The sequence below is a fragment of the Buceros rhinoceros genome, unplaced genomic scaffold (genome assembly GCF_000710305.1).
Source record: "Buceros rhinoceros silvestris isolate BGI_N320 unplaced genomic scaffold, ASM71030v1 scaffold8000, whole genome shotgun sequence".
In the NCBI taxonomy this organism is placed as follows: Eukaryota; Metazoa; Chordata; class Aves; order Bucerotiformes; family Bucerotidae; genus Buceros; species Buceros rhinoceros.
In genome coordinates this window covers 27,798-52,921 of record NW_010391257.1, presented here as the reverse complement: position 1 = coordinate 52,921, position 25,124 = coordinate 27,798, and the positions used below count along the sequence as shown (strand labels likewise).

The window sequence follows — 25,124 nt, the reverse complement described above, 5'->3', positions numbered from 1 at the left end:
CCCCCCCCCCTCCCCCCCCCCAACTCAAAATGAGTGGGAAGCAATGTAATTGTTTGGTTTCAGAGAGGGAAGAAGGAAAGTACATTTCGAAATCTCAGAGTTTGTGTTTGGCAGAACTGTTTTAACACATTTTAATAAAGTAGGTATTAACAGAGGACTACAGCTAGGATATTTGTATTTTTTCAGCTCTGCTGGGATGGGGCTTTAATAAAAAGCGTAAGGTTCAGTTTTTGTATTTTAAAGTATGGGACAACATGGATTATTTTATGATATATAGGTTTTTCTGTTTAGTTTTTTTTTTTTTAGTGGACAAGTCCAGAAAAAGATGGTAGTAAATTTGCACACTGTTCTTTGGAAACTATATGTGTTTCTGTATAGGGATTTTTATTTCATCTTACTAAATATTCTTATGAAATCTTATATTCAGTAATGAAAATGTTTTATGCTGAGCTTAAGCTTTGACTCAGACCAGAAAATATGAGGAAACAAGATCTAGCCACTACACTTACGAAGTCCCATCAGACAAGCTAAGGCAGTGTAGCTTTTGCCAGTGCAGAAACGGCACATGCACGTGATATTCTTGCCATGCTCAGCTGTGTACACCTGCTGTTTCCCCTGCATCTGCTCTATTCATCTGACCACTGTTCAGTTTGAAATATTAGTAGAATTGCTTTATGAGGTGTCTGAAGAGTGAGCAAACTGGATGGTCAGAGAGAAAAGGTTAGGTGTCTCTGATGTACTGCTTTAGGTCTTGATCATAAACGTACATTTATATAGGCTGCCTAAATTGATCATACTTATTCATAGATTTGGTTAATCTGATTTAGGACTTTGTGAAGGCCATATATTTTCCTTGACGTGTCTTTTCTTCAATTCCAACAGCTTTTGACAGTCTCATAGCAGTACAAAGCAAAGCATATGCTTGTGCGTGTGTAGGAAAGATCAGTTCTAGAATTCTAGGCTTCCTTTTCACTTGGTATCAGAAGTTAGACTGGTTTTGTGAAATCATCTTTTCAATGCTGGTCATCTCAATGACAGTACGAACTTAATCAAACTGTGGCGACAGTGATGATAACAGATTCAGTGATTTACTGAACTGTTGGAAAGATAAAAACAAATGCTGGTAGCAGATAGAGCAGTGAACAGTGTTTAACTGGAAGTATTTTAATTGTTCCCCGTAGTTCATTTTGAACCAGGATAAATTTGAAATACCGTGGTCTTCCATACTCTTATGGACTTGCACATAGATGAAGGTCTTGCACAACTGTGTTCTTTCTGAGGGTTTTCTAGAAGCCATTATTTAAGTTTATTTTAATATACCAATCACTAATGCATACAGGTGGAAATTTAGCCTGCCAGAATACATAAGCCACTGGTATTTTTTCAGTTCATAGTCACTACAGTATTTTCTGAGTGCAGAATGATCAGAGTATGGAACTGATGTGGATCATTATGTAGATGAGCATAGTTCAAAACAGTGTCCTTAAGTAAACACTTCTGTCACTGGAAGAATAAAATACTTTCTGGATTATTCAAACCCATGGATTTCTAGCTTTCACAATAGGAAATGAATGTTTTATTCCAGTAAACTTTGTTTTTGTAGCTCTGTTAAGTATCTAGACAGTTATTTAGAGAAATCAGTACAGATATACTTTAGAATGCATGGAGTCACAGGACACGTAAGATTGCATGGTGCATTAATTCTGTGACTGCGTTTTTGGCTATGCTACTATAGTTTCATGCTTTTAAAAATATTTTTTATTACACATGATGTGTCTATTTCTCTCTTCACTACTTTTAAACTGCTTAATATTTATCTCCCATGTAGAGCTTGAGCATGGGACTGAATTGACCTCTAACATGTTCCCCAGTGTGTGTGTGTGTGTGTGTATGAGATTTAAAACTCCGTGGGTACAAGACTGGGCTTTGACTAAAAAAGTTATAAACAACTTAATTCTATAGGTTTTTACTTTTTTTGCATATTTTATATTGGATCCTAATTCTTACAAATTAGGATTTTTAGTTTAAGGATAAAGTCTAACCATATTTAAATGTAACTTTTAGTCACTTAAAATCCCTAAAAGCAAATGGTAGCACAGGGAAGATTTTTTTGCCGATTCCTTAGCTCACTCAGGAGTCTATGTACTAAGGCAGGTACTATAGGAGTGGATCATGTAACAGTAACATTTATAGTACTTTGGATATTCTAAACACTAGTCAGACGTGAATCATGTGGTATAGTACACTATGGTGTGCCTTACGAACTCTGAATTCTTTTCCTTTCTTCTGGGATATACCATTTTCTTAACAAAAAATCATATTTGCTAACATTTTAAAGATATGCTTGTGTCACTGATACCTCAACTAAGTAATTACACATTTAATTCATGTGAAATATTCCCCAGAGGTCTGAATGAGAATACTGTTTTCTTAAAATCTTTCAGATTCAGCATGAGTTAATGACTTCAGTGTCTAGTGACAAAAATTGTACCAAAAGTGTGTTTGTTCCTCATATTAGAAATTTTTAGCATACATAAAGATAATGTTTTAAATTATTTCCTGATTATACAATATTTCTATTGTAATTCATTTGACTTGATATTGTCAGCTTACGACACACTGGAAGTTTGAAAATTTAGGCAAGTTTGTTATCTTGACATTATTTTCTGAAGAGTTTTGCAACTACATGTCAGCATGAAATTAAGGCCATGGTGGCCTTTCAAGTTGACTTTATATGCTGGAGTGTAGAAGGTTCTGAAAGTTACAGTTTTTAATGCTAAATGAACTTAATTGAGATAATTAATTTACCAAGCTGATTGACTGTTTACTTTTGGTATATGCAGCTTCTGTGCTTGCAGTCCATTCTGGGTACAGTATAGCAGCATTTTTAGCTTTCCTAAGGAGTTCAAAGCAATTTCCCATAGTCATTAGCCGCAGCCATGGCTCAGAACTTCTGATCCTGAATTGTTGCCCTCAGTATCCCTGAATTCTCTTTCGTAATTGCTAGGACTTGGTACACTGTTTTTCTTTAGGTCAGGCAAAAAGAAGTAAGTATTTTTCCAGAATTGACAGCAGTATATGTGTTGGTAATTTGCACAGAGTAATTTTTATAATACTTCCACCTGCAGAGTTATCTTGGGTAGTAGAAGCCGATTTGGGAAAAATGGATTTAGTCACAGGACGGCTTAACGGGTTGCAATTTAGCTAGGAATTGTTGCTGAGAAATGTGAAGAAATGTAGTATCTAAATCCATAATTCCGCACACCTTCATTTTCCGTATCACCTATTGTTAGTCTGACTCATGTTTTATGTTTCACACCACTTTAACGCTTCTTTCCAGTAAATCTCCATGTTTGTGCAGTTTTTTTTTTTTTCCTTTGGCAGTTCAGCTCTTGGGGGATGAAGAATTTAGTTGTACTATGTGTAATTTTTTTTTTTTTTTTTTTTTGTGCCTATATATATAATAGTGTATAGTTGTGTGGTTTTATTGTTTATTAAAAGTTTGTTTCAGATAAAAATTTTATTTGTACTATGTGAATTTTTTTTTTTTTTTAATTCCAGTTATCTAGAAAAGTATGAAAAAGTCCATCATTTTGGGGAGGAGGATGATGAGGTACAACCAGGCAATCCAAAGCCACAACTTCCTATTGGTGCAATTCCAACTTCCTATAACTACCAGCAACACAGTGTGTCAGGTAAATTTTTGAGGAAAAAAGTGCTATATTTTTCCTTTTTTTTTTTTTTTTTTTTTTGACAGGCTACAGAACCAAACCAAAATAAATATGAAAAGCCATAAGCTATTTCTCTTCTTTACAAATGTTTCTCTTTTTAATTAGCAGGGCTAAATCATTATTTGTCTTGAAAAAATCTACCTTGAAAATTCACAGATTGTGTTTGTCATATCAGTCACTTCTCTACAGAGCCAAATACCTGAACTGAGCATAATATTAATTAAGCTTTAAAATCTGAGGAATAAAGCATATGTTTAAGGAGCCAGAATCAACACCATTGTAATTTAGAGAAAAAAGTATCAATCTTGATCCAATAAATGAACCAGAAGCTGATGGACTCTGTGGAATGGATATGTAATTCATTGTGTAGAAAGTGACTCCAAGTTGTATTACAGTTCTGTTCTGCTTTAATTAAAGTTTGTGTTTTGTTTGGGAGAATGTACTGCAGTATTGCATTCTGGAAATGATGATGGAGTTAATATCTAACTAGAAAGGTACGCAGCTAAGTAGAATGTGTTCAGCATTCTGGCCAGACCCTAATGGAAAAAAATTAATTGAATACTGTAAAAACTTGCTAAACCCACAATACCTTATTAATAAACTTGAAAAAAAGTACTTATTCATAATAATACTGCTTAAATTATGACCTGAATATTAATTTGTTTAGCTGTGAATTTTTTTTTTATTTAGATTACCTTCGTCAAAGCTATGGGCTGTCTATGGACTTAAACTCACCGAATGACTATAATAAATTGGTGCTTTCACTGTTATCTGGACTCCCAAATGAAGTGGACTTTGCAATTAATGTATGTACTCTTCTTTCAAATGAAAGCAAGCATGTTATGCAGCTTGAAAAGGACCCTAAAATCATCACTTTACTGCTTGCAAATGCTGGGGTGTTTGATGACAGTAAGTATATAACAACATTTTTGCAACAGAGAATCAATACCTGTTGTAGCATTTTTTCACAACCCCTGAAAATGAAAATATTTATAATTTATTGCACTGTAATATACTTAGCTAGTTGGGTTTTTTTACCTTGTCAACAGTTACATTTTTTTTAACAGACATTCCACATAACTTTTAAGTAGTTTGAAACTGTTGTTTAACAGTTTAGTGAAATGTAAGAATTAGTTTTTCAGTGATAAAAAGCTTAATTGTTCAAGGTGCTCAAATTTACAGCACTTGGTTTCCACCTGCTTGTAGTGTATTCCTGCTTTCTTTTCAATCTGTAGGACCATGCTGACTTTTCATAATTTTTTTCTAGTAGCAGTCACAAGTTTAAAAATTGAAAAAGGGCAGTCTGAAAACAACGACCCACTAAGATTTTTATCCTGATACTTCTTTACACGTTCAGCTGTAGCAAAATGCAGAATACAGAATTTGAGGGATAAAAATCTTAATCTGAGTTTCAGAATTACCTAATGTGCTAACACGTAATTTTAAAAAAGTCTGTTCCATCAGTGCACTTCAGTATGTGAAATAAATTCTTCTGACTTGTGCAGTGTGACCTTTATGCCAAACTGTTTGTTGTTAATTGTTTGTTTGTTTTTCTGTCAAGCCGAGGGGAAAAAAATTCACCCAGATCATCCTAAAATCTTAACAGCATAGTTCCTGTCTTGTGGTGGTGAGGAGAAAATATTTACTGGGTTTATATACTGATTTTTTTTTTTTAATATGCTGAATTTCAGAAACTACCACCATGAGAAATTGCTCAAATTGCTTTTTCAACTAAGTCTATTTAAAGTCTGCAAGTGCAGATGATCATAGCTATTTGAGTATACATCTGCTTTGCATGTGTAAACGAAACATTGTATGGTATGTCAGAAATTGTGTTTCAAAATTCTGGGGAAGAATCAGTGTTAGACATTGTATGCTGTTTGGTGTGGTTTAGGGTTGTGGGTTTTTTTTTTTTTAATCATGAGCATGTTTATATAATGATTTGTAGCTTCCTCCTCCCCTCCCTGCTTCCCCCCATATTGCATTAGTGTTCTCCAACTTCTCTCTTTTTGTACCCACGCCCTTCAGATATGGTTAGAACTTGGATATGTAGTGTCTGATCTAGCCCAGTCACAATAACTTGCAAAGAAAAAAAAAATATTTAAAAGGAAGCTAAAGTCAAACTTAGTCCTGTATGTTAGTGATTACAAGATGCTTGGTCTCTAGATTTTTGACTTTGCCATCACCCCCTTGTTTGTTGGATAGAACTTCTGTCCACTTAGAATTTACAAATAATTTGATTGTTTTGCTATTTGATGATTTTTTTTGAAAGTTGCAACAGTAGACACTGTTTTCTCAAATTTTTTACTTAGACTCTGAGCACAGGCTTGTTCCGTAGCTGGTCTCTATTCATATTTCTTATACTGAAGAATACTTGAGGCAAAGCCGAGAGGAATGATGAGTGTGTAATGGACTTGCTGTTTTCATACCCTGGGGAAAACTTCATTTTTATTGTGACTGATGACATTTTCCAGATAAACCCAGGAAGTGTCCTAGCAACATTAAGAGAACAAATTGGGGAAAGAAGGGGAGAGCGTGTTTACTTATTTTCAAAGCATAAAACTTTGATTTGAAATACTTACATGGTTTTAAATTATAAATAATTTAAGTAAATCTGTCAGGTTTGGTAATTAAATGAAATCTGTAATAAGCAAATTCAGGTAGATGAAAATACTGTCATAATTTCAGGTGTAAATAAATGATAGCTGATTGACTTTATTTAATGTGGGGTTTAGATTTGCCTTGTCTATCATTATGGTTTTATCATTTTTACGTTTTTTTTAATGCGGTGTTTCTAGGTAACATAAATATGTCTTCAGGTTTATTTTTTTCCACCCATAAAGTTTGAGATGGCAGGTGATAGGGCAGCCCCAGGGGTTTGGGAGTGTATAGTTAGTATATTCAGTTTGGAGTGCTGCATAAGCATTGGTTTGGATTCTGAGATTTGAAAGCTGATGTGATCTTGGAATTGAGATATGAAGCATTTTTTCAAAAGAATAAAACATTATGAACACACATGCTTAAGTGTAACTTCAAAGTGTTGTTAGTTCATTCAAGACAGAGTTTACTTTCAGATTGACTGAGATTGACGGAGTCCTTGCTGCTTTCAGGGACTGATGACTACAAAATTTGTAGTAGTGGCTCCACCAAGCACCCAAGAACAGCTATTACACTTCCTTGTTAAATATCGACTTCACTTGAGTGCTGTCCAAGTCTCATGCTACTGTTACATTTTGTAGAAAACATCAGTGGGGAGTCGTTTAATTACTAAAGCACTGGTTATGGCTTACACAGTGCACATGGAAACCAGTTGTTGATGTGAAATTGAAAATTGATCTGTCATCCCAGCATTGGAAAAGTTTCTCGTGTGGTGTGTGGTTTGGGTTTTTTTTGTTGTTGTTGGTTTGGTTTGGTTTTTGTTTTTTTGAAAGGTTCACAAACTAGTCTATTTTTTTGTGGACTATTCTCAATTTGAACTGTAAAACTGCAGTAGCAGCTAATTAAATTACTATAGAGATTTCAGTGGTTTTATGCAGCGTTTTTTTTTTTTTTTTTTTTTTTTTTTTTTTTTCATGAAAGGGAAACATTGGAAGAGACTGTAGTGTTGTTGAATCTTTAGTTTATGGATTAGTAAAAATTCAAACAGAAATGTTGATTTTAAATTTTACTAAATTTTGCTTTTTATGCTTAAAGCTTTAGGATCATTTTCTGCTGTATTTGGAGAAGAATGGAAGGAGAAAACTGATAGAGATTTTGTTAAGGTAATTTAAAAATTATTGAAATGATTTTGAACTGCATCTAGCGGGTATCAAATCCTTTAAAAAGAAAATTATAAGATATACTAGCATTTATCTTTAGAATTACTCTCAGATTTATTCCTTGTATTTAGATAAAATAGGGCACTAAATCACGGTTGTCATAAAATGTTTGGCTAAGCAGGAAGAAATGTATTAAGAAAAAATAGATGTAGGCAAATGAATAAAGAGATTCCATGTTTGTTTTTGTAAGAAAGCTAATAATGTGTGAAGAAAAGGAAAAACGGCCAACCCCTTTAGCAACAGTGAAAAAACAATTCTGGATGATGAAAATTAAGTCCATAACGTAAGAGACATAGGACAAACTTATATAAATTAGCAATGTTGCAAGTTTGTTTCAGTTAAACTATTTTTGCATAAGGCTTATTTATCTTTCCACTAGAGGGCATGATCTACTGTACAAGGAATGAAATGAGGTAAAAATATAACTAAAATTTCTTCGTATAATTGCTTCCTCTTTATTTTACGTGAGCATTTTGAGGTGAATGAGTGCATGAAATATATTGTAGCTGAAAGAGATTTGACATTTCAGCATACTTGCTATGATACACAATTTCCTTAAATTGAATTTCAGGTGATAAAATATGTGGATGAAATAGAAGAAAACTAGAGTAAAATATATGCTTTATCTGCTTATGCTCTTTATTAAGTAAAAATGTGAAGAGAAAACCTGTTGGGTTCTTTATGAACTCATAGCTGGCTTTCTGCTTGATTTTTTTTTTTATAGTCTCATGTACTGAAATGTCTTACCAAAGAAATATTTGTTGGGAGTTTTTTCCATTTGTCTTCTGGTTTTATTTTTCTATAACACAGTTTTGGAACAAGTCGGACGCAGTAGTGTCAGTTAAATGATGAGCATTGCTGGCATGTCAGTGAATAGATTCCCTAGCCAAAATTTCCTAGGTAGTTAAGAAAAAAGCCAGTAAGCTGTCACATTTGTTAGTATATGAACTTGAAAATGTGGTTCAAATGTGCTGCAGGTAAGTGGGGCGGGGGGGGGTTGGGGAGGAAGCTTCATAATCTTTGTTTCCTTTTTCCACTGAAAAATACAGCCAAGAAATACTGTAGGTTGTGTTTTGGTTGGTTTGGTATTTTTTTTAAAAAGCACTTAGCATTTCTGTGTTGACTTCATCCTAAACTGTCACAGACTGTTGCTGATCTGGAGCAGCAACAAACACCAAGTCTAGATCTGTAAACATCTAAAATTACACAGAATTCTAATTTATTATATGTTCATTAATTATATAAACTTAAGTAATTATGATATATAAGGACAGATGGTTCTCATAAATGTTTTTAATGGAGTGTTAAGTAGAACCACTGTAACAGCAATAAGGCTTACTAATAAGAAACATGGATGCTGTCCAAGATCTATTTTTGAACATTACAATATGTATAGTACTACTCTATACTGAAATAATGCTGAAAGCATGTCAGAAACTAACACGAGATCTAAAAATATCTCTAAAGCCAAGAATCCAGATTTTTCAGAACAACTCACTTCATGCATTTGTTTGACCCTACTGCTGGAAGTAATTTATTTTGTATTGCAGCTGTGGCTGTGTCAAAACAGAAAGCAGGGAAAGCATTATCAGGGGAGCCTCATGACATAGGAGAGAGAGATTTGGTTGGCATAGTAGAGAGTGTGTCCCTGGTTTTTATTTAATTTGCTTTTACAGCTTCAAATTTAATAGAATGGCTGTTGAATGTGTGTCCCTCCTTTCACTGTTTACATTTATCTTTTTTAAAATTCTTCTTTATTTGTTTGGTTTTTTTCATTTTGCTGCTAGTTGGTTGTGTCTTGATTTTGTAAGGTTATGGTTACAGTTTGTTTTGTTACTATAATGGCAGCAGATTAGAAATTTGTGTAAAGGTGAAAATGGAGAAGAGTTTTTAAGTGGAAGAGGAAAAATGCAGTATTATGAATTAAAGTATAGTGATGGCATGTACACATGAATGTTAGAGATTCATAGAAAGTAGGATGGAGAAAGCAATTTTCTAAACATATGTATTCTAAACTATTAAGAATTGAAATGATAGAAATTCTATTGAGTTTTTAAATGTTACTCTCAGACTATAGTGGATTTTTCATGTATTGGAGTTTTGAGATTGAGGCGGTAGGAGAATATTAAAGAAATATAAAAAAAATCTTGAAGCTGTTCTGAAAATGATACTCAGGGTTAAATTCAGGATTCATACAGAAATCATAAACTTGGATCCATGGCAATCAAATTCAGTTTCATGAAAAAAAACCTCAAAAACTTCAGTCTTTGTTAGCTGAAAGTAGCTTTTCTAATGCAGTGAAACAAACATAAATGATCTATGAGATATGTTTAGAATATTTGACATTTTGTTTATATAGCTACTCTTACTAACTTTTTTCCAAGCTCCTCCTCCTGCTTGATGAAATAAATGAGCATAAACTTGAAACTTTGGATTTTATAGAGCAGTTTAGTTTATTTTAATGTCTTTATACAGACATTGGGGGTGATTTTAGAATTATGTCTTTACACTAAAATGTTTTGTGGAAGTTTTTAATGTTTGCTTAAAATAAGCTGGACTTAATTTTTAGTATCTTAGTAGTAATAGTATTTTTAAATTAGTTTTCAATAAACAAAAATGGTCATGTGATTTTCTTCATTATTTTTCCTTCATTCTGCTCTATCTTTTTTCACTAGGAGTGGTACAGTATCACCGTTAGTATTTCTTCCACCCTTAAATATCTATGTAATAACTATTGGTTATTTGGTATTCAGTCAGCTCTTGAGTTCTGTACTAATTTATCATAAAGAATTTGTCAATTGTTTCAGCACCAGTACTTTGATTTTATATTCTGCTATTCTCTAATTTTGACTTAAAATCATTCTTCTTTACATATGTAGTATCGTGATTTTTTTTCAGAACAGCCTAGTGGCTTGATAATGTCATATTTATTAACAAAGGAGCTTCCCTATTCAGTTGTGTCCTCCAACATCACTATTGTTACAGCTGAAGGTGAAGATTAATAACAACGTTTCTTTATGCTAAATTTTGTGGCAATCAGTTACCTTTTTGCATTTTTTTTTTTTTCCCCCTCTCTTACTGCATTATAAAAAAAACTGTTTGGAAAATTTGTAATTTCCATTATCTTATCTGCAGCGCTGCGTATTTTCTCACTTTCTACAATGCTTCTCAAGTGTCTTTATTAGTCAGTGAATCTGTTTCATTAATTGTCAGAATTTGAATATTATTTTATTTTAACCTCCTGTTATCCCTTATAGCTATGTTAATTTGTTGCGTTCTTCCCACTTGTTTTGTCCTGGTGCTGTCAATAAGCTTTAAATTTCTTACTAGGTGGAATGACTGCGTGTCCTTACTTACGGATTGGAACAACTGGCATTTAGCCAGTCATCTTGTATCTCTTGTTTTGTCATCCCCATCACCAAGTGCTGATGACATCCTGCTCAGATGTTTTCTCATCTACTTTGGAAGTTTTCCCATTTTTAACTGTTTCGTTTCCCTTTGAATTTCCTCATGTTAGCAAAGTTCACTTGGGAGTATAGTTTGTCTTTGAAGAGTGTCTTTTTTATATAGCACGCTTATAGTAAGATAGATTTATTTGGTTTTCCAGGTATTTTTTCATGTCTCCAGCAGCTGCCTGGTATCTGATATAGTATATGATTAATTGCATCACATTTCTTCAAGTTTATTTCAATTTAAGCATTTGGTTTTCATGTTCTCGTCTTCTTGAGGCCTCCTGTAGAGTTCCAAAAGCCATGCTTATGCAGTTTTTAGTGCTTTCTTTCTTGCTTTGCATAATGCTTTATGTCTCTGGTTTCCTTTTTTTTTTTTTGGTGAACTTGTTCTTTTCTTGTTCAACTCTTTCTATAAGTTCAACAATAATTTTCTGTGCATTTATTCTTGCAATCTTACTCAGTGTGTAGAGATGCATCATCATGCATTTAAATGTCTGAAATACTTTTCAAACATCACCTTTCTTGTCTCACAGTGATCTGTCAAGCTGACTTTGACTCCAGTCACTCTCTTATTATTCTTGGAAAATAAGTAGTCATGATCATTGCTACATTATATAATTTATGGACTCAAATGTCCTTTGTTTTTATGGACAGAAATTTGGTTAATCTGATATCTAGTGATTTCTGTGTAGTCAATCCTGTGCTGCTTTTTCCAAAGGAATTTGGCTACTTGGCAGTAATCAAATTGTGCATGTGAATCGAGTTCTTTACCTTTGCCCACTGTCTCTTAGTATCTGGATGTCATGTAGTCAACAGTTTGCTCCCTTCCAATTTTTACCTTTATATTCCTATGACCACTGTGGTGTCATTATCTGAAATATATATGGAGGAATAACTGTTGATAGAGCTTCACTTTTTCATCTTTTCATCTTCATTCCTGTTGATATGTAGTATCAGATTGTGACTATCCGTAGTTTATAGTAGTGAATAAAGAACTGCTTGTGATGCTAAATTGATTTTTTTTTTTTAAATTGCTTCTGTGATATAAGCACATTTTTCAAAGGAATGCCCAGAAAGCTTTTCTTAACTCATAAAAAAGCAGAAGATCCACTTCTGCTTTTCCTTTGGGCAAACAAAAGTTCTGTCATGTTTCGCCTCGTTCTCGTGTAACAGATAGGTTGCAAACAGTGTATGTAGGTTACTTAGTTCTGTTTTCACATCATCATTCTCTGCCTATCCCATCCTTTTCAAGAATCTTCCCTGCTTAGGCAGGAAACAAATGTTGAGTGGGCTGAGTCTACTTAAATGTAAAAAAGAAAGGTGGTTCAGGCCAACTCTTTCCTTGTAAATAAAAGGAATAGAGGCTGCAGGCTCATTCTAAAGACATCTGAACACCTTTATGCACAAGTACGAGATGAAGATTGTGGTAGGTAGTCCTAGTGCTTTGGAAGAACAATTGGGAGGGCTTTTTTATCACTCACTGGCGGGACACGTGGTTCCAGTGTGAAAATTTGGTTGTGACATGGAAACATCCATATTTCACCAGAACTGCAGAGAACAAAGAACAGAGTTCAGAACAAGATGCAGTTCTTGTTTTTACTGGTAGTTTTTCCCTGGTGTATTGTAAGGGGTTTTGTAATTAACAAGCATCATCATTAGAGTTAAGGAATGGAAAGTACAATTTACCATCCTGAAAGTCTCTTTTTTCTTTTTTGATCATTCTTTCTTTCTGAAAAGGTCCTAAAATCCACTTTGGGTTTCTTGAAATCCTCTGTCTGAGTGAAAGATGCTGAAATCTTATTCATTTATTGCATTGTTGTTTATATGGGTTCAGCTGTTTGTCATAGCATCTCTCAAAACCCCACATTTTTTAAAACCTAGGAACAACTTGATTTTGTGTCTGATAATTTGATTGAGACTTTGTCATAGGGCAGGCTGACTGCACTTTTTTCATTCTTTACATGACTGTACATGCAATGCACTAGAGTTTTGCTTCAAGCTGTTTGTCGTTCCCTGAACAGACTAGTAACTTTTGAGGGAGATAGTTGACTCTCCTATGTCATGGTGCCTGCTAGAAGATAGCTAGTTGGAATCAGGTGGAAAGTTCTTCTCCCTTCTAAATAATTAGAGACAGATGTCTCTTTCCTGGGCTAGGAACTCACCTCAGCTATCTGTGGTAACACTTTCAGGTGTTTTGGAGCTCGGTATAGTGGTATGCACATATCAGGCTTCCATCTGTACTTTCATTGCTGCGACATGGTTGTCAGCAGCTGAAGTCCTGGGCAGTCATGACCCCTCTATAGTCCATCTCTAAAATAGATATATTAATACTTTGTGTCTACTTGGATTTCTGAACACGTTAATTACTGATAAGCTGGTTTAAGTTATTGGCTTGTTGAACGGAGGATGAGTTTTTTGGTGGGTATTATTTTTTGTATGATATTTCTGAGTTCTTTGGTGATACTGCTAGAACTTTTGCAGAACATTTGAGATCTTAAAATCTGCAGAATGCTCATAAGAAGCCTGGTTTGCTGCTGCAGCAGGCATTCCATGATTGCTGAAACACCCATGACAGATGCTGGCTTTGGGAATGCAAACCTAGTTTTGAGCAAGCAAAGGACTCTGGGACATTTCCACAGGTAAAGCAATGTTCTTGGTGAGCGTTATCACCCACAGTGAGTGCTTCTGTATGTAGAAATAAACACTAGAGAGAAAAAAAATACAGGGTCTTTTTTCAATTGTTGTTTTTGAAGTTGTATGATCTGCATATTCATGTCCTATCCTGCAGATTCTCTTTCTTTAAGAGCCTTTCGTGGTCTCTAGAACTTAGAGGAACAGAGGCCATGGGGGACGCACATTATTCTGATGTGTTTCCCATAGGTAACAGGGCTCGTGCATATGCTCTTGGTAATCCTGAGGCAAAAATTCTCTACTTGGAGTGGTTACATCTTATGCTCACAGCATAACTGTATAATGAAACAATTTGAAGAAAAACAGTTATGTGCAAGTAAACTTTATTTGGTGCCTTGGTATGTCTCTTATTTTAACTTAGAGAATGGAACCATGTTCTGTTACTTTCTGAAAAAGATAATTTCATCTGAGCTGACAACTAGCATTGCTTGACAGACTGCTACTTTAGGAAGGGGACATTTTATCAGTTCTTCAAGCAACTAGCATCGATACGTTTATTCTGTGAGTTTTAGGTGAGAGGTACAGTTTTCCAACAATGTATTCCTGTCTTCATCTTTACCCACAGCTTTAAAAGGCTTTGTCTTTAGCAGTGTCTTTAGTGTCTTCATCTGCAAAAACTTAAATCCTAATTTTCCATCCCTATGAGAACATGTCCAGGATGACTTGCCTTCCAGATAGAAAAATTTGCTTCTTTAGGACTTCATATTGCCATAAGTTTTTAAATATTTCATTTTGGACTATATGCTTGTTTTAAGTGGCAAAAAGTGAATTATTGAAGTCAGCTAGCAAAACGTGATGATGCTGTTCTAACATTTAACATGTGACAGCAGTTTTAACATTGTATTGTGATCGATTTTGGCCTCTTCCAAAGAGATTCAGGTGGAAGCTGAAGAATTTCTCTGTTCAATATTCATTTTTAAAAAAAATTCTTAACTGATTAAACAACTAAATTTTTAAAGTTTCTGAGATTTTTCTTTTAAGTAGCAGTGAAATATGAAGGCTTACTGTGTTCATTGCTCTTCTGAAAAGAAACATCCTAAAGGAAAGTGTGGACTGACTGATATATTTCCAGACAATGTGTTTCTGTGTGCTTTTTTAAAAATAATGGCTGAAGCCTCTCCGTTAAATAGACTACTTCTCTAAAAGTAAAGGCAGCTTAAAACAAGGTACATTCTGCGAATTTTACCTGCACGCCTTTGTCTTCTGTGGTATTTGGTGATAGCCTCAGTATTAATTAGCAAAATCTGTTTGTCAGAAACAGTAAGAAGTTAGACTTTTATGTAGCTGTTCTTGTCTTTGCTAAAATGAGGTAATAATCCTTTCTGTGCAAGTAATCCTCTTTACTAAACAGCACTTGGATGTCATTTAGCAGTATTGCAGTGGAAAATAAAACTCTTTTCCTTCCAATTTAGAAAATCTGTAGTATTGTATTTTTCAAGAAAATAGTAGTGTCAAGCTTGGTATGAATGCTGTAATTTATTTTGCTGTAATTGATTTGCATATCAAAATTTCTCCTGCTGTTCAGCTGGTTGTACTTCACATTCTTCCCTTTTTATCCATATTTATTTATGGTTTTAGTCTGTGATCATAGCCAGAAGAGGAATTGTATTTCATTAGTGAGTCAAAGGAATATATGAATTCTTATTAGTTGAAGGAAAGTTTATATTTTTATTATAACATACTTATAAGAATGTCTATATTATTACATATTTTTATTTTAACATACATAACAACATGTATTTTTATTAGCTTGCAAATCTTAATCCCTTGATTAATTCTTGAATTTCAACCATTTACAGATCAAGCCATGTATTTGCCAAGTAACTTGAATTCCAGTCTGCTGAAGCATTCTGGTTTGGTTATATTTACAAAGGGTTTTGGTGATGGGGGTTGTTGCTTCTCTCTTGTCATTGATTTACAATGATATGGAAAACATAGCAGAAGCTTTAAAAAGTCTCTCCAGATAAAAATCTGAGTGGCATACTTCTAGCAGGAGTCCGAGATCTACTGAATCTGAGAGGAGTGAGTCACCATCTTCTGCTTTAGGAGTTCACTGTTTGTGGGAGGTTAAGAAGATGTTCCGTACTTCTTTTTTTTTTTTTTCCCCACTTACAATTGCTATATTTCTGATTGTGGAAAACTGTCCATATAGTTTTACTGAGTGCTTCAGCAAAGTGCTTCTGTGATAGTGTTGTACACATTCATGAAGGGAGGAGTTTCTTCATGTAAAGTATTGAACATCTTGCATATCATCCCATGCGTGAAAAATGTAGTTACTACTAGATGTATCAAGGTACTGGGAAATTTTAAAAGAAGAATACTTTTAATATTTTTCCAATATTTTAATGTAATAGAAATAAAAATAGTACTTAAAGAGCTATAATCCCCTAGAAATTAAGTATATTTTTAATTCTTTTTTCAGTTTTGGAAGGATATTGTTGAAGATACTGAAGTTCGTGATCTAATTTCTGACAGAAGCAAATCTCAAGGTGAGACGTCTTGACTACTCTTACTACATACGTATTGGTATATATAGCAAAGGATGCTCTAAAATGTATTTGTTTACTTTGTAGATATTCCGTCAGAAGAATGGATTTGGGAATCCTTATTTCATCCGCCTCGCAAATTGGGCATTAATGATATTGAAGGGCAGCGGGTACTTCAGATCGCAGTGATTTTACGTAATCTTTCTTTTGAAGAGGGAAATGTTAAACTTTTGGCAGCTAATCGTACCTGTCTTCGGTTCCTACTACTCTCTGCTCATAGTCACTTTATTTCACTACGGCAGTTGGGGCTTGACACGCTGGGAAATATTGCAGCAGAGGTAATGTGCTTCAAAAAAGAAATGCGATTTGATAAAAGCATTACTTCAGCGTTAATTACATTAATTACTTTTTTCCTTGATCATTGGATGAAGCAGGAAGTTCATTGTTCTCTGAATTCCTGAATAGCAACTTGAAAACAAGTATTCAAAGTCAAAACAAAAATACAAACTATTGCTAAAATAGCATCACATGAAGAAGACTGACGGTATAGGGAGACTTGAGAACTATTCGTAGGGTATAATTCTCAGTTTCCTTTCCCAGAGAGGAGAAAGGAATTCAGTGAAATTCTATAGACTGTATGCTACCTTCCTCATTTTATAATTATAACCTTTAGTCATAACTTCAAAACAGTACATTTGAGAAAAGTGGTGGTAGAGAGTTTTATGCTGTGTGTAGTGGGCAGCAGTAAGCGAGTCATATGCCACTGGGTATACTGCCTGACACTCCCTTTTTGAAGAGGCTTGAATGCAATAAAATACACTATTTCAGTATGTCATATCATTGTGCAGATAAATTATACAGATTTTATAGGTAGGTATGTTCAGCTGTTATTTATATTTTTAAAATATATTGCAGATAAGTTTAAGTAAAATGGGTAGTATCAGAGAATGAGACTTGAAGTACTGGTCCACTGCTGAATATTGAAATAAAGATTACATTTTCATTTACCATGTTCCAGCATCTCTTAAATAAGATGGAATATTATGTACTACCATGTCTGAGAGCTTTGAGTCAGAAGCAAAAGTAGATAGAAACAGGATGAGCGATTGTGGTAGTGTTTGGGAAAGAATGTTTGTCATTACTCAAGTTCTCTTCCTTGTTGGATATTAAGATATATTTGTGTATACTGTTGACTGCCTGGGAATAAAGTTACTTTCCTTATTCTGAGCACTGGAAAGTGTATATTAGACTGGTACTGTAGAGCAGAAAAGGAGGGGTCTGAAAGTGCTAACTACAATAGAAAGCTCACAGGGTTCTGGTTCTGTCATGTATATGTGCTGCATTTAAACCCTTTTGAATCTTATATTTTGATATGTAAATTTAAGAATTTGAGCCATTAGCACTATATAGGTGGTGATAGTCATAGATTTTTTTTTTTTTTTTTTTTTTTTTTTTTTTTTTTTTTTTTTTTTTCTTTCTCATCAGCTTCTTTTGGATCCTGTTGATTTCAAAACTACTCATCTGATGTTTCACACTGTTACAAAATGCCTCATGTCAAGGGATAGGTTTTTAAAAATGAGAGGTAAGATCTCTCTCTGTTCTTGTCATCATATTGGAATTGTAGTTATTGTTATTTAAAACCATTTTGTTTGTTTTTCAGGCATGGAGATCTTGGCAAATCTTTGTAAGGCTGAAGATAATGGTGTCTTAATTTGTGAATATGTGGATCAAGAATCCTATAAAGAGATCATATGTCATCTCACATTACCAGATGTGCTGCTTGTAATCTCAGCACTTGAGGTGCTGTACATGCTCACAGAAATGGGAGAAGTGGCTTGCTCAAAGATTGCTAAAGTAGAGAAGAGCATAGGTAAGGGAGAAGCCAAATCTATTGCTCTCACTTGCTTAGGAAAAAAGACTTAATGTATCGTGTTCAGCGGTTAAAAATGCAGCTTGCTTGTGTGTGTATGTGCCGCTTAGAGATGGGTATTAGAATAGGAAGTCTTACTAAAATTTATTCTTGTGTCCTCAAGAAATTGATGATGTTAATAACTAGGGAAGAGAAAAATTCAAAGTTGTCTTTTTTTTTTCTTAATGCCATGAAGTAAGTGTGTGTGTGTGTGTGTGTGTGTGAAAATAAATCTACGGAAGCATGCAGAGTCTTGTTTTCTTTCAGATATGGAAATTTTAAAGCAAATCAGTATGTCCCAGCAGTATTATTTGTCTCGTCCTAATGTCATTGTTGGTTTTATGTTTAATACTTTAGATACATTAGTATGTCTGGTTTCTATGGACATCCAGATGTTTGGACCTGATGCACTTACTGCTGTAAAACTCATTGAACATCAGTGCGTTAGCCAGCAAGGAATACCTGACGTCAGACCACAAGTAATGGATCATGGTTCTTCACAGGCCCATGCAACAGGTGTCCCAGGTTAGTATCACTGCAAGAGAACACACTCTTCTACAAAATTTCCTATAAGGCATGTATGATTTTTGTTTTCTGTATGTTTCTGATTAATTTACATAAGTATAGGATTATACATAGCATACATTTCAGACACTTGTTCGCAAAACAAATAGAAAGTTACGTTAGTCAAAGCTTTAAAAGAATCTTAATATTTTTCAGTTGCTAATCTGAAAATTTACTGAAAGTTATGTACGCTTGTTATTTTAACTTGTTCAATGGAAAGAAAAAGTATCTGTTCTAGATTGTTCCAACAATTTGCAGAGAATGAAAGGTCCATTTTATACTGTGTTTTACACAGAAGATTACTGAGCAGTAACATACTGTATTTGATAGAATTGCAAAGATGAGAGAAACACAGAGAATCATGCCTCTATTGAAGCTGCTGAACAGCTTATTGTGATGTGAACCAGGTTCTATCTATTGTTTAAAGCTTGCGAAGAGTTGTCCTTAATTCTAAATGAAATTTTAATTATATTAATTTTTGCAGATTTATTTTGGGATTAAATGCTGACACTTTGGAAGCTGATGGCACAGCTAACTATTACTGTCAGGGGGAATAGCATACGTTCTTCATTCTCTCTTTATAAATAGAAGTATACCACAAGTGCACACAAGATGGAACGTAGCTATTCCTTCTGGGGAAAAACAGAGGAAGAACCGTTACAAGAGACACTGGCTTGCATGTCTAAGCGTACTGTTTCTGGAATGGGTGCAGAAACCATAGTGAAAGTGTCTGGAAAAGAATGTGACTTAAGGGGATGAACAACAGTGAATAGAAGGAACCTACGTGACATCGCAACAAAATCCTTTACGTTATATGTGCTTCCACTTAGGAATTGGAAAAATAATTGCTATTATTCACGCCTGTTCTGGTGGAGCATTGTGCTACACTTAAATCATGCTCAGTACTCTGAAGTACTGAGGTTATGGGTCATGATGGTGAATCTGGAAGCTGTCTCACAAAGTGCTTAAGTCATGATTACAACTTCAGTGGTGGCTGTGGCCTTGGCGTGCCTTGTGTCCCTTTGGTCAATTGTGGTGCAAATCAATAGACTTCTTAGTCCACCTTTGTGACTTGCCTTAGCTGCAAACATCCTTGCTTACAAACACAGGAAAATCGTATCAGTGAAAGTCATGAAGTGCTTCATCCAGGAAAACAAAAATCATTTCAGCAAGTTTTTTTCTTCCCTTCATTCCCCACAGCCTCTAGGACAGCCCCACATGTTGCTCCACCACCGGGAATAGTAGAAATAGACAGCGAGAAGTTTGCATGTCAGTGGTGAGTGTATAGTTTATTCAAATACTTTAATGAATAAGAGGAGCAAGGAAAAATGCCTGTATTCATATGTCATAGAATTTTCTAGCTTGTTAGACTCATTTTTTCTGAAAATTATAGAGCAAAACCGTTCTGTCACTGCTTTGAAGAAGTATGAAAGAAAAACTCAACCAGAACTTTAACTCTTCGACAGCTGATCCTGTTGTTTTCTCACTAAGAAAAGAATTTAATTTGGATTTTAACTCTGATCTTGATTTTGTTTATTTTTTAAATTGTTAAACAGCATTACCTGTTTCAGGAGTGTTCTATCTGGTAGGGCATTGCTCTATTAGTGCACCAGTATAGAAGTCATTGAGTTATGAAGCTAGGCCCTGCAAAACTCACGTGATTATTGTGAACCTCGAGCAAATTAAAGAAGATCAAAGCCTTTACCATCCAAATTCTAGTGCTTTCAGCTAACGTTGTTGTCAGATATTTAGAGAAAAACTATTCCCCTTGTAGTTCTCATGTGGACTGAGGGTGATCTTTCTGAATTGACTTCTGTAAATCTACTCTTATTCTAAATATATGTATTAATCCATTCCTGATGGACCTTCCCACCTCTGCTGCTTCAAAACTCATGTTCATCTGTTGTCTTACTGATCAGACAAGAGCCTTGAAGATAAAGTGGGTAGAATTTATCAAAGCTTAGTGTTTTAGTTCATTATTTAGTTATACTTCTGGCAAAATTTTGATTGTATGAGGGAGATCTTCCAGATTCATGCTGATTAACTGATGTTACTTTGTGATCAGAAGCATGGGATTAATACAATGCACTGCTGAAAGATTGAGAAATTTCACATTTGGATATTTAAGCAGGTATACCTGGAGTTGGAATCACCACAGCTCAATTTAGCGATCTGCAAGTTGGTCTCTAACCAAAGCTGGTTTTCTAGGTTGCCTTTTAAATTAACGGAGTGGGGAGATTCCCCCAGTAATAACATTAGTTGCTTTTACCTGCCTGGTTTCTGATGAGATTATGAATTACCTTTTTGGTGCCACCTTCTCTCTATTGACTATAGAGAGCACTAAACTTCTAGCTTTCAGTAGTAAAGTTGGCACGGTGAATTTTATACTCTGTATAAAATGTGAAATAGAAGGTTTGACTGTTACAATAAGTATGGGTGGGTACCATGCTGCAACTGTGTGATACCTTTAAATGACAGAAAACACTGAAACAAACCGTAAGAGCAGTGTATCAGGAAGTTTAGGAATGTCTGCTTTGTTTCTGACTCTGTGTTGCTACTGCAGCTGTCAGTGGTGAATACTGTTATTTTGTACTTAATTTTCTTCTGGTTAATCTTAGGTAGGTATGAGCTGGAGAAAAATAAAAATCAGCACCTATACGTGAAAATTCTCCTTAAATACTCACTGTGTAGCCGGGGGGGGGGCAGAAACAAACCGTACAAACAAACAAAAAAGGCAACTTGAAAGTAGAGTAGCAGCCTCTTACAAGAATTTTAATCAATACTAGTGTGGAGTGTCTTACATTCATATAAACTTTCGTGGTGTGTTCTAGTCATAGCTTCCTCTTGAGAGAAAAGGGGAAATGAGTCAATCATAGCAGTGGAATTTAGGGAAGTTACTATCTCTTGGAAGCAGCAGAAAGATAAGGTATTTAAACTGACCTTCCGGGATATATTATTAGCCAGCTTAGCCTGAGCAAGAGTCTCTGTAAGGTAAGTGCACATGGCAGTGAAGTGCTAATTGCAGATCCCATTTCTCTGCTGTAAGTCCTGAGTACCAGTGATAGTGTATCAGCCTAATATGACGTACCCAAGTAGACAGTCATTTGTCTGATATGCCAAATTTAAATAATACCTAGACTTTCTGTTATGTGGTGTGATCTCAGTTGTTATAATAAAATAGTAATTCAGGTGCAGGAGGAATGGTGTTATACTTTCTTTTTCTGGTTATGAGAGAATGCAATTTAAAGACTGTAATAGTTTGCTTTTTATCTTTTGAAGCATCTAGTTACATTGGGAATGTGAGACTCTACAAAGGAGAATGCAGTGTTGTTTTGCAAAGTGTTAACACCACAGAGCAAATGCTGACAATTTTAAAAATGTTTTTATTCTGGCTAAGCCCACGTTCTGGCACTTGTACTGGAGCATTGTGTGAGAGTTGTTACCTTACCTCACTTGCTCTTGGGAATGAACTGTTCCCATGTCTCTTGGTTGAAATAATGGATCTGAAAGAAGTAAAACTGATAGAAAATGTTTCCTTCTCTCACAGCTTCGTGGTTGGGGGTTGGATGGTCTCTGCTTGTGGAGAGTCTGTACGAGATAGAAATACTTTCTTTCCCTGGAAATTGAATGTTAGGCAGAACAGGTTGTTTAAGGATTTTATTGATGTCTGTGTATTGTAGCACTCCAGGAATGAGAGCGTGTGTTTTGTGTGCATGCTCTTTTGTAATTCCAGTCCCCTCTTTCCTGTCTTCCCATCTCTGTAAGAATGATGGGGTTGAGATTGTTATTCGATATCTGGTTTTACTTGTATTCGAAAGTAAGACTGCATTAGCAGAACAGTTAACAAAAGTCTTGGTTTTGATACAAACGTTGACTTCTGATAGGTAATCCTTAATCAGAAATTTCTAGCATTCAGTCCGTCTTTTGCTGAAGTCGAATCACTAAGAAATAAGAATAGAGCTGTGGGGAGGAGATGTCACCAACCAATGAATTTTTTTTTTCATTTCTGAATATACAATAAAAAAGGCATATATAGAGACTATTTTGCAAATTAAACGTCACTAAGATTTTGCACGTTAAACTGACTGCATGTGTTAGGTGTCCTATGTTTTGAATCATAAGCAGTGAGAAGGAGAAAGTATAGAACAGACATTTGACAAGACAGTATACTATAATGCTCTTTTTCAACTTACCAGGTCTTAAATGTCTCTGTGATACAGACAGAAGTGTTTTAATAACCCTTTTAAAAGTATTCCTATGTTTTGCTTCATAGTGTATTTCTTCTTCCTCAGGTTGAATGCACATTTTGAAGTGAATCTCGATTGCTCAGTCTCTCGAGCAGAAATGTACTCTGAATACCTCTCTACCTGTAGTAAATTGGCTCGAGGTGGAATCCTAACATCAACTGGATTTTATAAATGTCTGCGGTAAGACAAAAATTCCAGCAACAATAAAAAAGCAATTGTATGTGCTCAATACTAACCTGTAGCTTTAGATTTATTTGAGAAAAGAATCTACCAAGTTAAGTTTAAAAGACATCCACTTTTGGAAATTTAATTGAAACAAATGTTTAGAGTTTGTTTAGTTTATTTCATTCTGTTTCAGGATCTTTGATAGATTTTCTTCTTTGTTTATAGTCCTTTTAATTCTTTCCAAAGTAGTTTTTGTAAGAATCATAGTTTTCACTTAGCTTATATGAGATCTTGGCCAGCCTTCTCGTGGACCTGCCATAGTGCTCAGCGATGAATACTCAGATGCTATTGGAGAATCTTGCTGTACTGCAAAGATGCAGGCATTAGTATACTTACTCTGCACATAAGAGCAGTTTGTTAAAACCAAAACATTGTAAGAGGGTTGAGTTACTGTGTTTATTAACATAGATTTATGTTGTGTTTGGCAGAACTGTCTTTCCAAATCATACAGTGAAGAGAGTAGAAGATCCCAGTAACAATGGTCAAGCACATATACATGTGGTAGGAGTGAAAAGGAGAGCTATACCACTTCCCATTCAGATGTACTATCAACAGCAACCAACTTCGTCTACTCCCGTTGTCCGGGTTGATTCAATTCCTGATGTGTCTTCGTCTCCTTCGCCAGCAGGTTTTTAAATCAATAAAATATCAAGTATTTTGCATTGATTCTGAAATGACAATAAAAGACAGAAGTTTTTGAAAATAGTTTGAAATAGTTTGGAAGTCAGAGCCACATGTTTTGATTGATTTTTCTCAATAATGTTAGGAATAGTATTACAGTATGTACTTGACTGCCATTCTAGTACTGGACATGTAACCCTTAAGCTTGCCAGTCAGCAGGCATGCCATTGCTGCTGTATCAATTCTGATGCAGTATAGTTGAGAAACTGCTTCATACTGAATTACAAATTCAAGCCTTGGATTTTAAAAAAATATTATGTTAATGTGTTTTGAAATAATTTTTGCTTTCAAACTTTTACCATGTTTTTTTCAACAGGAATCCCGCATGGGCTACCAAGCGTCGGAAATCACTATCAGAGGACCCCTATTAACCAGTCTTCAACTTTGACAGCAACACAGATGTCTTTTCCAATTCAAGGTGTTCATACTGTGGCACAGACTGTTTCTAGAATTCCACAAAATCCTTCTCTTCATACACAGCAGCAACAAAATGCGCCAGTGACTGTTATACAGAATAAAGGTCCAATACCCTGTGAAGTAGTGAAGGCCACAGTAATACAGAGCTCTGTTCCCCAGTCTGCAGTTCCTGTTCCTATTGCTGTAGGAGGAGCACCACAGGCTTCTAACCAAAATCACAGCACTACAGGACAACAGCCGTCTGTTACTGTTGTTAGTTCTCAGACATTGCTTCACCACCAACCTGTAATTCAACAACAGTCTCCGCTGCATGCAGTGGTACCAGGACAGATACCTTCAGGCACTCCTGTTACGGTAATTCAGCAAGCTGTACCTCAGGGTCATATATTTGGCAGAGTACAAAACATACCAGCATGCAGTTCAGCAGTTTCACAGGGTCAACAGCTTATCAGCACATCATCACAACCTGGGCAGACATCATCTCAGCAGTCCTCTGCTGGTAACCAGCAACAAGATACAGTCATCATAACACCACAGCAGTACGTCACAACCTCTGCATCTAACATTGTTTCTGCCACCACAGTTCAAAATTTCCAAGTAGCAGCTGGGCAGGTGGTTACAATTGCAGGTGTCCAAAACCCACCAACATCTAGGGTGGGGTTTCAGAATATTGCGCCAAAGCCTCTGCCATCTCAGCAAGTTCCACCTGCTGTGGTTCAGAAGCCAATGCAGCCACTGACCCCACGCCAAATCCAGCCACAGAACCAGCCTCCACCACCATCCCAGCAAAGTGTAGTGATTGTAAGCCAGCCAGCTCAGCAAGGTCAAACATATGCACCAGCTATTCATCAAATAGTGCTTGCTAATCCAGCTTCTATTCCTGCTTGTCAAACAGTCCAGTTG

At 35.3% G+C, this 25,124-nt stretch overlaps 1 protein-coding gene across 1 annotated transcript in view; it reads left to right on the top strand.

Annotated features, from left to right (window-relative positions):
* Positions 1 to 25,124, top strand: part of ARID2 (AT rich interactive domain 2 (ARID, RFX-like)) — a 103,340-nt gene that overhangs the window by 55,486 nt on the left and 22,730 nt on the right. The window contains exons 4-15 of the mRNA XM_010140817.1: positions 3,562 to 3,695; positions 4,422 to 4,640; positions 7,425 to 7,492; positions 16,115 to 16,181; positions 16,266 to 16,516; positions 17,664 to 17,760; positions 17,839 to 18,048; positions 18,445 to 18,612; positions 19,852 to 19,927; positions 22,944 to 23,078; positions 23,552 to 23,751; positions 24,121 to 25,100. Of these exons, the coding sequence (XP_010139119.1) occupies positions 3,562 to 3,695; positions 4,422 to 4,640; positions 7,425 to 7,492; positions 16,115 to 16,181; positions 16,266 to 16,516; positions 17,664 to 17,760; positions 17,839 to 18,048; positions 18,445 to 18,612; positions 19,852 to 19,927; positions 22,944 to 23,078; positions 23,552 to 23,751; positions 24,121 to 25,100 (2,605 nt within the window). The remainder of the gene's footprint in view (positions 1 to 3,561; positions 3,696 to 4,421; positions 4,641 to 7,424; positions 7,493 to 16,114; positions 16,182 to 16,265; positions 16,517 to 17,663; positions 17,761 to 17,838; positions 18,049 to 18,444; positions 18,613 to 19,851; positions 19,928 to 22,943; positions 23,079 to 23,551; positions 23,752 to 24,120; positions 25,101 to 25,124) is intronic.